Here is a 13,340-nt window from a genome sequence, read left to right on the forward strand (position 1 = left end):
TCACTATAGTAGTATTTTTTAATGGGACGGCGGCCACCGTGATCTACACTGTCATGAGAGAACTATTGTCTGAAGGCTCTGTTTTAGGTCTTCTTGGAGGAAACCTGTATGTATTGATTAACATTGTTGTCAAAAACAGATCGTGTGTGACACATTGTCATCCCACTGTGCCTCCGACTATCATTGCTCAAAGTCCTTTTCAGTTTTTTCCCCACAGTGTGTTATTTGCACACACTGTGGGGAAAAAAGTTTTGTTTCATTGTAGTGGTTCAAGATTGAAATCCCAGCTCAGGAAAGAGGCAACAAACACACGTTTGGTGTTGAATCAGACCAGACTGACCAATGACAAGATGACTCTCTGGTCACACACTGTAGATCATGAAGGACTACTATGAAGACCACTATATCATTCTATAGTGTAGTGGTTAGCATGCCCGCCTTACACGCACCGAGCCCTGAGTTTAATTTCCCGGAAGAACCACTTATTTTGCGCCTCCAAGGGGCAGCCTGTTGAATCGCATCTGCTGTTAACACAAGGTCTCCCCAGTGTGTGATCAAGAAAGTTCAAATTATTATTAGTATTATTTTTATTTTATTATTATTATAAGTGTTGTTGAGGACTAGGACTTCATTCGGGTTTTTATAGCAGCTCTCGTCACGTTCTACAAGCCACCGTCAAGATGCACTTTCACACATTTCCATGACATTTTTCCATATAATTCCATCAACTACTTTCTAACATTTGAATTTGAAGGCAGTCGTTTCACCTGCACAGTACTTTTAATGAACCGACTGCAACACTCATGGGAGACAGTAGAAGTGCAATGTGAGAAACATTACTGAGAGTGGGTTTGCTGAACTGTGTCTAAGTTTATAAAAGTTTAACTACTGTGTGGCACTTGTTCTCTCCTCACTCTTCCCATCAAAGCTCCATTCTAGGAAATGCAAAGGTGGTGCAGTAATTCCCAGGCGAACAAGTAGCTATTTCACTGATAACATATTCACTTTGGTCTCAGGCCAAACCTAACAAAGACGAGGAAGAAGAATCAGCGGCAGAACAAAGAAAAGCCACTTGAGAAAAGAAGAGATCTCCCATTTCACACTGTTCCTGATTTGGCAAGTACACAGTCGGCCTGAAAAGCCAGGGCAGAATTAGCACTACAATTAACTGTCACCGGGGAATAAATGGGGTAAGTGGATTTCTGGGTGGTGGCAGTGTGCACTTCTTCACCTCCCAAAACCTTAACTAGGATTAATTGAGCACTGAAGTGTCAGAAGAGTCATCTTGGTGGAAAATTAACATCGAACACTTTGACAGGAAGTAAAGAAAAATTTAATTTCGGTGGGTTATGCCGTGTCAGGTGCCCAGCTGAGTAAAAAATGTGGACAGAAGAAAATCTGTCATGGACCAGGAGCAATAATAGATGAGGGAGTTATAGATTAAGACCTCGGTGCTGTGAGGAAACAGAATGATGGGTTGCACCTACAGTGTTATATATTCGCCCACGGTTGCTGACATAATTAGTCACTGGGGCGTCGGTCCTGCAGCGGAGCAGGTGATGACATCCTCCTGGAATCAAAATGCAATTTCTCCCTAACATTTATCTTCATATTCTCCCCATGACGGAGGGACGGGAGCGCCTCACAGCTGAAGGAGTCCGTAAGTGGATTACGGACGGCCAGCGCGGCAAAGTGAAAGGTGCTCAGACCAATCATATCTGCTCTCAGGAGGTCAAAAACAAATTACACGACAGAGGTCCAAAAAAAGGCGCTGGGCTTTATCAATAAGTTACAGCTTGGCTGCGGTGCTCACGGAGCCAGATGTCGGTGGCGGCAACAGTGAACACCTTTATCTGTGTCAAGAAGACATTTTCAGGCTGTTCTCCCCTCCACCCCCCCCCCCCCCACCCCCCCGGTAACCAGAGGTGACAGCTGTAAGAGGCTCTGCCGCGCTCAACACTGCACTTGATACTAGAGCATATTTGCATGTTAATCACTGACACTACACTCAGTAGCCAGGAAACAGAGACACACTGTGCACCGTGTTAGTCACTCAAACGTTAACCCGATCAATCTATCAGTCAATCAGGCTTCTTAATTGAACCAACTGGGAAATAACTCATGCAGTCAGCTTAGTGGAGCCGGCAATCTATATGAAATAAACCACTACTGTAGACATCATTCATTTACATAAATCTGTCACCAAATGTCAAGACTAACCAGTGGAACGTAAACAATGTCTTGGGAATCCATTGTTGACTGGATCATTGTGACGCATCTCCGTCTATTTGTCAGACGTCTCAGACGTCACTCCTCATTGGCTCATTTAAACCTTAAAGCAATGTACTAAAAATCTATGTTTTAAGGAATGACATCCTTTTGTTTGGAAGTGGTGTTTAAAATTTAAGATTATTCAATGATCTGTCATAAAATATTATTGTTTGACACCTGTTTTTATTTCTGATTAATCCAAGCAATGGAATTATTAATATGGAAAAATGTCATTAAAATTCTACAAAAGTCAAAACTCAAACGACACCAAAAATATGAAACAACTATAAATAAAAAATAAATTTAGAGTTGTTTTTTTTTCAGTCAGTATTGTGCCTCACATATCCTCACGTAGGATTATAGAACGCGTCAGTTTCTAAGTTTCTTTCCAAAGTTCCAAAGTTCGGGTGAAGCCGCGGTTGTCATCAATATTAATCAGCTCATCGATCGAAGACTTGTTTACTGTCCTGCGCTCGCCGTGTCTTGTCCGACACGTTTGACTGGAAGTTGAAGCCTTTGCCGAATGAGATGGTATTTTAAGTGGTTACATACTAGAGCAATAACAAGTGAAGGGATGGTGAAATTATGGGATGTACAGCACTCAACAGTCTGCCCATGTAATAAAATGTAATAACAGTTTTAATCTGATCAAGCTTCACAAATTAATGAACATGATTATTATTTTTTTCGACAGCCTCAGTGTTAATAGAGTTTTACTTCAACTGGAGCATGAGGTAACGCTGTCTTTCCTTGAACGTCCATCTGTTAAAATGACATCACACCGTAGGCCACTTACAGTCCCAGAAAGTCTCCCCTAAGTCTCTACCTAAGTTTTCTCTCTGATCTAATTTAATCCCAGTGGTCAACAGACGCAGAGGCAAAATGGTTGTCGATGCATGTAGCTGTCATCTTAATCGGCCAATCAGTCACAGCTAACAAAGTGCTGACCGACTCCGTGGATATTCACAGGGTCAATCAATTGGGAATGATTGACACTCTCAGCATTTGCCCTGCGAGGGAGCTGCTGGAGTGGGGGAGGGTGTCAGCAGGGAGCCTGCTGTCACGGTGAGGGGACAGATTGATGGAGCTGTGCTGACAGAGTGACGTCTTTGATCTCTTACCTCCCTCCACTGTTTGCACTCCACGCCCTGGGTGTATAACACCACCACTGAGAAGAGGAGGAGGAGAGGAGACGAGAGGAGAGGAGAGGAGAGGAGAGGAGAGGGGAGGAGAGGGAAGAAAAAAGTTGGTACACTTATTCATAAATGCAAAAGAACTCATTTTAATTTTTTTCTTCTTATTTTCTGACTTTGTGTGACTGTGTTGTGAAGGACATTCTCTCTGTTGCAGCGATGATTTCCTAGAGTCAGCTGTGGCCCAGGGGACGGTGGATGTTCCACTGCTCTAGCAGTTTATAATGCAGTGAAGCTCAGTGACGATGTCTCTGTAGGTTCTCAGTCATTCAGGTCAACATGACCAACAGTGGCCAGTTACCAACTGGTAACTGCTTCAAAAACCAGTAACCGGCTCTAAACATTTTCTCTCCACGTCAGTTTTGTTTTGTTTGTTTGTTTTTGTCTCTGGTCTGTGTATTTATTCTTTTGTTTTTGTTTCTCATGTCCAAAAATACATAGTTTTTATTAATGTACATCATAAATACCTGTGATCTTTGTTTGGACAACCAGGGACTGGATGGCTGCTCTTGTTAATCCAAATCCTCACACCAAGGTTACAGTTTCACCAGATAATTAGGGATCCTGAGAAATGTTACCTGCGTGATCCTTTTTCCTACTCTTTAATAGTCTGCTGATGAATAGTCGCAATGATTTATAAAGGATAAATCACAAAAAAGGTTTTTTTTTCTATTAAATTTAGGACTGAGTAAAGGACTGAACCCATGACGTCTTTGGTCTCGTCGTGGCGGTTGGGGTAGACCGTCACAGCAGGCGACGCCTGACGTCGTCATCCAACCGTTCCCACTTGAGCAGCTCATTTATATAAACAGTTTGTTTTGTTCCTCCTCTGCCGACATTTGTCATTAATCATCCTTCCTCGTCCTGACAGAATAATGAAGTGCCGAGCTTGATGATAACGCCGTTCTGCATTCAATTCAAGGCAGTGAACCTTGTTTGAAAGCTTGTATAAAAACATCATTTTCTTAATGGTAGAATTGTCCTGATTTCTATTAATATGATGTGGTGAAAAAAAAAATCAGTTCAAGCTTTAAAAAATGATCTATTTATACAAAGGCCCAAAGCCGGGCCTTTTATATTAAAAGTGCATTTCACTCTCTAGCCTGAAGGGAGTGTCTGAGAAAATGTCTTTCCTATTGGTCCCCGTGAGTTTTACTCAAAGACGGCCATTTGTATTCAAGGGCTAGCGTTTATATCCTGCAAGCATTCGAGCACTTTGTGCCGCTCTCTTTGGGGAAAAGGACAATGATATCCAGCACGGGGACAGAAAGGATGCTGCTTAAAATAAAGCCAAGATCAGCGAAACCATGGAGGGAAAGATTTAGAAAATGGGTGGGTGATGTTGAAAAGAAAAACTCACGTGGGTCAGATTTGGTGAAAGTGTCTCTGTCCAAGAGGTTCCTGTGGGAGAAAAACACAGACGCATTAAAATCACGGCCGGGTTTAAAGATATATGTATGAAAATGGGCTTCATCACAGGCAGTTTCATCACAAAAGAGAACTGTGTATGCTAAGAGTGCATGGAAAATTCATAACCACCACACTTAACATCAAAGAGGATTTCCAACTGAGAAGAACAATAAGTACATTTGAAACCACAGACAGAACAGAACAGAACAGACAGAAACAACAGCACCGGCCACAACAACCTGGAAAATCACCCAAAAGAAAACCCACTATTGTGACTGAATATAATTTGTATAACAAAGTGTCATCCGTCTGAAGGTAGGTCAGAAAGTTCTAAGACAGATGTTTTTAGTTTAAGTGGTGTTTTTTCCCATAAATCCCTGCAATAAGACCGGTCTGTCAGGCGTTTATCGACACACCTACGTCAGACACTGAGCTCTGTTACGGTTTGTTTGAGCCGCTGTTTCAGGATAAGAACCCGTTCTCTCTTCAAACACTGGTAAAAATATCTAATGCCATTTCTTCCATGAGAAATTCTTTCACAACCTCTTAACTTTTTCAAAAAAAAAAAAAAAATCAGTGGGCTGTGAAAGACAGATTTCTACAAAGGAAGGATTTGAGGAGTGAAGCACAGCTTACAGAAGTGTGTTGTATGTTGAAGAAAAAGCTTTTATTGTCATAAATAAAGATACCTATTGACTTACTGTCATCCGTATACAGAGTGATTCTATATAATAAGGAAAGTTGAAGGCTCACAGGAAACAAATCAGACTCAAACTCTTGAGAAGAAAGTAAATCTTATTTCCACACTGTCTGTTCTGATCTCTTTTAGAGCAGTAAACATGAGAAATCTCATCAGCGATGGCAAACTGCCCATAAGCTGTGAGATCCTCCTGCGTCTTCTTTGTCTTCTGTGACAGGAGTGCATATATTTGCATCTGTTTGCATTCATCAGGAAACGACACAGGAGGAAAAGATGATGAAGAGGAGCAGCGTTCCACTGAAGGACTGCTCGGTCGTGGACTTCCCTCGGCTCAAACCCGGACAAACAGCAGCAGATTGACGCCAACGAGCGGCTTCATCTGATTGGTTAATAGGGGTGAAAGCATGTTGTGATTCCTCGGAGCTCCATCTGACAAGTCAGCTGTTTGCATGGTGAGTGTGTGACACCAGGATTGTGGTGGGCTGTGATGAAGGTGACGTAGTGGTAGTTGTACAAAGTACTCCATAATATATTGAACCATGTTTGTTGTTAAACGCAGGAAGTAATGGAGGATTACCAAAAACTACACTAAAATAAATATTTCTGACATGAAAACCCTGAGTGAAGCTGAATGAGACACAGCACCAGTCAATACTGTCCTCTCCTCCTCCTCCTCCTCTTCCTCTTCTTCCTCTGCTGCTGTGATTTCACTGCCTGCAGCAAATGATGCTGAAGATCCAGTGTGGGGGGGGTGCTGTCTCAGTGTGTGTTTACAGGAATCTGACATATGTGAAATATATGTGAAGAATTCGAAAGTCATTTTTTTCTATTCTATCTTTGATTGTTGTTAACCTACAGGGGGCAGTAAGGCTGAGGGTGACCACACGGAGAACACAGCAACAGAAAATAAATATGTCAGACCTGATTAACAGATAAACAAATCACACCCAGACCACGAGCACACGTTGTCTTAAATAGTACCTATATGCATACATATATTTACTGTATACATGTATTTTTACATATGTGTATATACAGTATGTATGTATATGTTTATGTATGTGTACACTATATATGTAAACATGTACTGTACATACGTCCATAAACATATATCTGATGTTTGTCATATCACATTTCAACCACTTGTTTTGTTGCTGACGGACAGACGAGACAAACGAGACAGACGAGACAGACGAGACAGACAATCATCTTCTGCCCCACAGCATGTTCCACGAGGCAGGATCAAATGTCAACAATGGACGGAAGAAGTGCGGCTGACACCGTTGATGGAGCTACAGTCAGGGAAAAGGATGAGATCGTGTAGCATCCATTTTGACTTCAGTCAATGCGGCATCCTGCGTTTGATGCCCAGACATTATCTCCACATCTGGGTCCCTTCACTTTTATAATATATGAACATCCAGGTAAAAAAAAAAAATCATCAAATCTCATCAAAATGAGATCTGAATTGAGCCAAGAGTTTTAATGACTCTGTTAATCAATTCCTTTATGTTCTATCCACTTAATCCCTTCCCATCCTTGCAGTAGTCACCAGATTACTGGACTGTAAGGCTAACATGCTAACATGCTAACCAGAAATGACAGAACTGTGGTCCAAGCAAATGTTGACTGTACATTTGTCTTTACTGTGCAGGAACTTCCCAAATCAGGCTGAACGTTTTACACTAATTCATTTTTTGTCACTCATACGATGAGAAGCCAGAAACTGAGCATCTTTTCCCAGTGAAGCGTGCAGTTGAATCTAAATACTTTCCAGTGGAAATCTGTTTGCAGATACATACATACAGTATATGTTGTTTTTTTACATCACTGCAATGACTCAACAGCCAGCTCTACTGAGAAGATTAAAAATATATATCTAACGTAAACTCATCACTAACAGATGTTTTACAGCCTACTCTACTGCAGAGTGAACGTACGGAGTGGAGCTGCTGCTGCTGCTTTGGTGTCCGTGGCCTCAGGCTACATAGAAACAAGCTATAACACATGCTACATACTGTATGAGGATTTACTGCTCACGGCTACACAGTTCTGTCAATACACCGTCCATCAGTATGCATACACGGTTAAATTGCATTCAGGGCTCATTTACTATTCATTGAAATACCATACAGCTGGGGAGGGCGGAGGGGGAGGGGCTAAGACGCACTCCACGTGTGACATTGCAGAGTTTTACTGTTGATGAAGATGTAAGAAAATTGGTGAAGTTTGAAAGTTAAAAAAAACATCAGGCTATTTCAGGAAAGTCATTTAGTTTGGAGAGGAGCAATCCACTCCTCACACTGATCGTCGTCTGACACCTCGTTAAGTCAAACCAACACTGATTGGTTATTCAACACGAGAACCACAATCAGCATGATTAGAATCTGTAGGATTTTTTCCCTCTTAATTCAAAAGTGTGTTATTCTGAGGGAAATTCCACGAGTTTCCCGACTACTTTTTTTTGCTGTAATTTTTTCCATCTGTCACTGCACAAAATACACACACACACACACACACACACACTACCTAAAAACCAAGGACACTTGCACCATCACTCTCTTAACTCAGCATGTTAGATGAGAGACATTCTCCAGATGGCGCTCACACCTCCATTAGCATATGAGTATATTACAGGAGCCTCCAGTACAAACATCTCTTGTTTTTTTGGATGATGAATGTGTATGTGAAACAAATCCTGTCCCTGAAGGAGACGGCAGGGTTTCAATGACTATAGATCACAGACCTGAGGAAAGAATGCAAATCTTTCACGTACACATCGTTCTGCAGCCACAGACACAGGGAAACATGTGAGGCTAACAGACGCAGCTACGTGGGTATGAGCCTCAGGCTTAACCTGGCAGTTGGATCAGTGTGGGTGTAATTATCATCGCAGAAAAAAACAACACCTTCACATCCACCTGTAATTGTCTTCCATCTATTAGCCTCAGACAATTAACCTGTCCATCACTGCCTCCCCCTGTAGGCCGAGAAGTGGATCGCACGTCAAAGGGAAGAACCATGACATGCTGTGTCATCCTTTCACTGTTTCACTGTACCTAACATGGCACTGCATGAATGGATCAGCCCCCACTGTGCCCCCACACATTCACAGAGCAGCTCTGTTCCAGGAGGAAAATGATTACTTTACAGCCAGGCAAAGAAATCCACCATCCTGCTGTGCACAAGGCCGGAGAACACACAGCAGAGCTGCAGGGCCGGGGCATTAACATCTGAGATAGCCCATCTGCCTTCAGTGGAGAAACACGGGCGATTTCAGTGGGATAAGAGCAGATCATTACTCCAGCGGAGAGGAAGTTTGTTAATAGAGACAAAGTTCAATGAAAGTAGGATAAAGTTAATTAGAACCTGCCTGTTCTCCTCAAACACAGCACACGTGTGACCTCTGTGACCTCTGTGATTATATCAGGATTTACATGAATAGAACACACAGCTGGAGATGGATTTGCATTTTTTACCAGAATGGAAATCACATTATTCAGGTTTATCCCACTGAAGATTTAGAAAAAGAAAAAATTAATGATCTCATCAGGCCATAGTCATAACCATGAACTGGAATTCTAATCAACAGTCAAGGTAGAATGGAATCAAGTGATGTTCTATTATGATCCATTTCTAATAATTATCTAGAGTTAAAGTTATGTAGTCTGGAACCTTTATACAGTATTTTAGGCAAACAGACAGAGGAATGACTTCGACAGCAATTTAATTTTAATATCAATATATTCTGTGCATGTACCACAGTTGATATTGCAATAATTTGTCAGTTTTACTTTCTTTGTTCACTGACAAAAGCCTTTGTGTAGGAATTAAAGGATTTTAATTAAAGTTCATTGGAGGTTTTATAAGAATAGCTGTGACGGGGGAGGGGGGGGGCAGGGTGGCTCTGCAGAAAAAGTTTAAGAAAAGCAATAATAACAATAGGTCACCAGGTCACTGAAATCTGTTTCCTGTTTTGGTTTGGCTGGACACTAAACATTTTAGGCAGACCTTTGAGTTTGGTTTCAAGACCTCTGATGTGATTTAAAGTTAACAGTCTGTTTGGGGGGGGGCAGTGGATGGTTACCAACCAACAGGCCGGGGTCAGCATCCAGGGCTGTTAGAGAAAGGACCGGTGATGGGCCACAGGAATTGGTCAGTGGCACGAGTTCGGTGTGTATTCTGAACAAACGACTGCAGTAACTCTCCTTCCTTCAGTCCACACCTCACTTTAGGACAATTAAAATGATTCATTTACATAGTGTTTTACACACTCCCAGGTTTATCTTAATATTTAGAGAGGTTGTAAAAATGACCTGGTTTCCCTCTGACTGTTGGCTTTATAAATGTGTGAACCAGCCTTTGGTTCCTTCACCGTGTTGTCAAATATTTGTTAATTATTCCATCAGACTAACAAGCTTGACCCCCGCAGGTGGCCAGATCGGTGAGCAGTAATTTAAAAGAATGTGTTAGGAGGGTGAACTCCGCCTCTGTTCGTAGCCTGCAGACATTTCAGCAGCTCCTTCATCCATGTGAGTGATTATTCAACAAAGAAAAATGGGAGTTAATTCCCGCACTCAGAGAGCATTACTGTCAGCACTGCCATAATTCCTTCTCTTTCACAGACTGGTCCAGAGAATAATTGGCACGTCGGAGAAACAAGGAGAACTTCGGTGAAAAAGCTTTTTAAAAAGGCTCCTGTACAGAGTAAACTACAGTCGCTCTGCAGTTCCTAACAGACAAATGCAAATGGTTTGGTTTTGTTTGTTTTCTTTAAGTGAAACCTCTCAGCATCACATTGATGATGAAGAGGCCGTTCTGAGGGCAGAGAAGAAGAGTTCTCTGCATCTCAAAGTCTACTCCCGGTCCTGTGATTATCTTTCCACTCACACACCACAGGGTCAGGAGGTCGACTTTCCCTCTAATACATCCTTAAGCAGCATCTCAGGGGTCAAAGGGCAGGCAGAAGCAAACGGGATGTGAATGTCACAGCAGCACTGTACACATCAGAAGTCACAATTGGATTTTTTTTTAAGTATTTTAAGGAAATGATTTGTGTGTGTCAACTTTGAACTTTGACTTTCATCTTCACATTTCAAGAATAAAGTCTGGTTTAATGGACTTTAATTTATTAGGAAATTCTGTTATCTTGTCCAGTTTTTGGAGCAGTGAATTGTTGCCTTAGTTTTATATTGGTGACAAAGACCATAGTTCATGGTATAAAGGAAAAGGATGAATTATGATCCTTTAATTTTCCAACTATTTTTTAAATAATAAAAATAAAAAGAAGACATTTTTATTTTCCAAACACTTTTTCAACACATTCCTGAGCTTTCCAGCTTAAATCCTAGCCACAACAGTCTGTGATTCACTGACCCGAAGCATTTAGTGATATGTACCACATTAAATAAATGACATAAAAAAATAAAATCACAATGACTGAAATCTTAAAGTTAAAGTGCACTTCACTGACAGAAATCATCTCTGTCCTCAGCCATCTTAACCAGACAGAATTATGATGATTCAGAGCGACGTTACAATTTTATTGATCTCCAAAATCTATGGGATTTGGCGGCAAAAGTGCTGTCTGTTTTATTGACAGCCCCCGGTGCTGACCTTTACAGTGATGCCAGCAGATGTCTTCTTCTCCTCCATCTGCTTATTATTCAGTTTCCTCAACCACCTGGCATCTCTGTGCCAGAGTGACTGAGTCTCTGAGGCACCCACAGAATCTCCGTCATAAAACTGCTCCAGTGCCAGTGTAATAAATGCACTGTGCAGACGCAGTGACTCCCAGTGTCTAGAGTGGCTGTTGGTGTGTAACCAACGTCTGACCTGGGAATAATATCACTGCTAATTGCGCTGGGTGACAGCTCGAGGTGTTCGGCCGTTTCTCTGAATACGAGCCAAACTCATCTCCTCGTTCTGCTGATGAAGCCCCCACTGCAGGTGCAACAACACTTGTAGTTGTCAGACACGCAACATAAAGTCTCACAACACCAGGAACAGGCCAGGGTTTCTAATCTCTCAGATCTGAAGTGACTAATGGTGATAATATTAAGAGGAGAACCCTGGGTGGAGACGTCAGGTGTGAAGTGGCTGAAACAAGGTCACTGAGAGAGAGAAAGAAAGAAAGAGAGAGAGAGAGAGAGAGAGAGAGAGAGAGTAGTGCCACAGAATGAGTGCTGATAGTGATGATGCAGGGAGTCTAAATGTGTCTGCATAGGAGAGAGAGGGAGACACAGAGAGGGGGGGAGGTGAGGGCAGGATGGTTAGACACAGCTGATGTTGAACAGTCAGGAGTCTAAACCTGTCAAACTCTAACCACCTCTCTACATATTCATGAGCGTGACCGGCTCATTATGAAATTCACACACGATGGGCTAAAAATAAATGCCCCAGGCAGCAAAACAAGCAGGTAATCAGGCAGAGCTCACAGGGTTCACCACAGCATAGTCCACCACCACGGCACTTTCAGGAACGGTTGTAATAGCTGTTCTTAGAAGACGGCTAAGAAAGAAAAAAAAGGATTCAGAGGTAGAAGATGAATGTTTGAATAAAACAACATTCCTGCAGAGAACCACATCCATCATCTACTGTATTAATGACAGTGATAAAGGTTAATGCGAGCCTGCTGTTTATTCCGTCAGAGTCAATTGCGATTCATGTTTTGGTTGTTTGGTTTTTTTAAAACTTTCACCCGTTTCCCTGGCTCCCCTCGGTCATTTTTGTTGAATCTTTGTTGAACTGCGAAGGAGCTGTTTGAACCAAAAACACTGAAAAAGTCCATTTTGTAGAACATGACCTGTTTAACAAGTGTCACGTTGACTTCTTTCTCTATGAGACTGTATTAATGTACATCACCCTTCACACAACAACATGTCACCGTTTGGACGACAACAACCCTCGTCTCTTCGTTCACCAGACAAGCCGTTAGCGCAGGTCAGACATCACTGACAAACACTGTTAGACTTGAAGATTCTCAGGATATAAAGTGACAAAGACAGGGTTGAACCTGTGAACTGGGATCAACCGCTGCACTTTGTTTATTCTCCAGCTCCCTTTGACTTTTCCTGTCGTTCCAATCAACACTGGCAGCAGCCCACACAGCTGTGTGTGTGTGTGTGTGTGTGTGTGTGTGTGTGTCCGTAGGATCCCCCCTCTACTGTCATACAACCCAGGTGAGAATATATTAATATCACTGACACCACAAGCAAAGTGTCTGGAATCCAAACTCATTTTCACTGTGTCAGGGGTTCATGCATAATCATCTGCTTCAACGACCTGCGAGACTCGCCTGCTGCCATCCCAACATCCCCAAAAATAAAATGAAAAGAAAATCTTTGGCACCTCATGTATGTCAGCCCTTTATCCTCTAAAACAGATGTGACACATCACTGCCAGGCACGAGCCACCGAGGCTGCCTCAGGTCATTCTTAACCCACATCGTGGTTTGAAAAGAAAGAACGGCAGGAAAAAAAGGGGCTGCAAATTGAAATTTCTCAACAAAAAAAAAACAAAAAACATAATATATCTTCATTATAATTTGTTTGTCCTTGAATCATACAGAATAAAAATCCAACTTCACTTAAGTAGAAAGCAAAAAAAAAAAAAAAAGAAAGGGTCAGACCTGCCTGTATAATTGAATGTGTAATCTGAACTGAATGGATGAACGGCTCCGACAGCTATTAAGAACAGCAGCAGTTACAGGCCATAACATCACGTTGGGATAAACAACGGCTCAGTTGCACGGCCTGAATGACAAT

General features: G+C 42.0%; 1 protein-coding gene across 2 annotated transcripts in view; it reads right to left on the bottom strand.

Annotated features, from left to right (window-relative positions):
- cpne5a (copine Va) overlaps window positions 1-13,340 on the bottom strand; it is a 67,398-nt gene that overhangs the window by 47,383 nt on the left and 6,675 nt on the right. For both annotated transcript variants that reach the window (XM_008318171.3, XM_025059511.1), the window contains exons 2-3: window positions 4,825-4,865; window positions 3,393-3,439 (exon numbers count right to left, since the gene is read on the bottom strand). In XM_008318171.3, the coding sequence (XP_008316393.1) occupies window positions 3,393-3,439; window positions 4,825-4,865 (88 nt within the window). The remainder of the gene's footprint in view (window positions 1-3,392; window positions 3,440-4,824; window positions 4,866-13,340) is intronic.

The sequence above is a fragment of the Cynoglossus semilaevis genome, chromosome 10 (assembly GCF_000523025.1).
Source record: "Cynoglossus semilaevis isolate Cse_v1.0 chromosome 10, Cse_v1.0, whole genome shotgun sequence".
In the NCBI taxonomy this organism is placed as follows: domain Eukaryota; kingdom Metazoa; phylum Chordata; class Actinopteri; order Pleuronectiformes; family Cynoglossidae; genus Cynoglossus; species Cynoglossus semilaevis.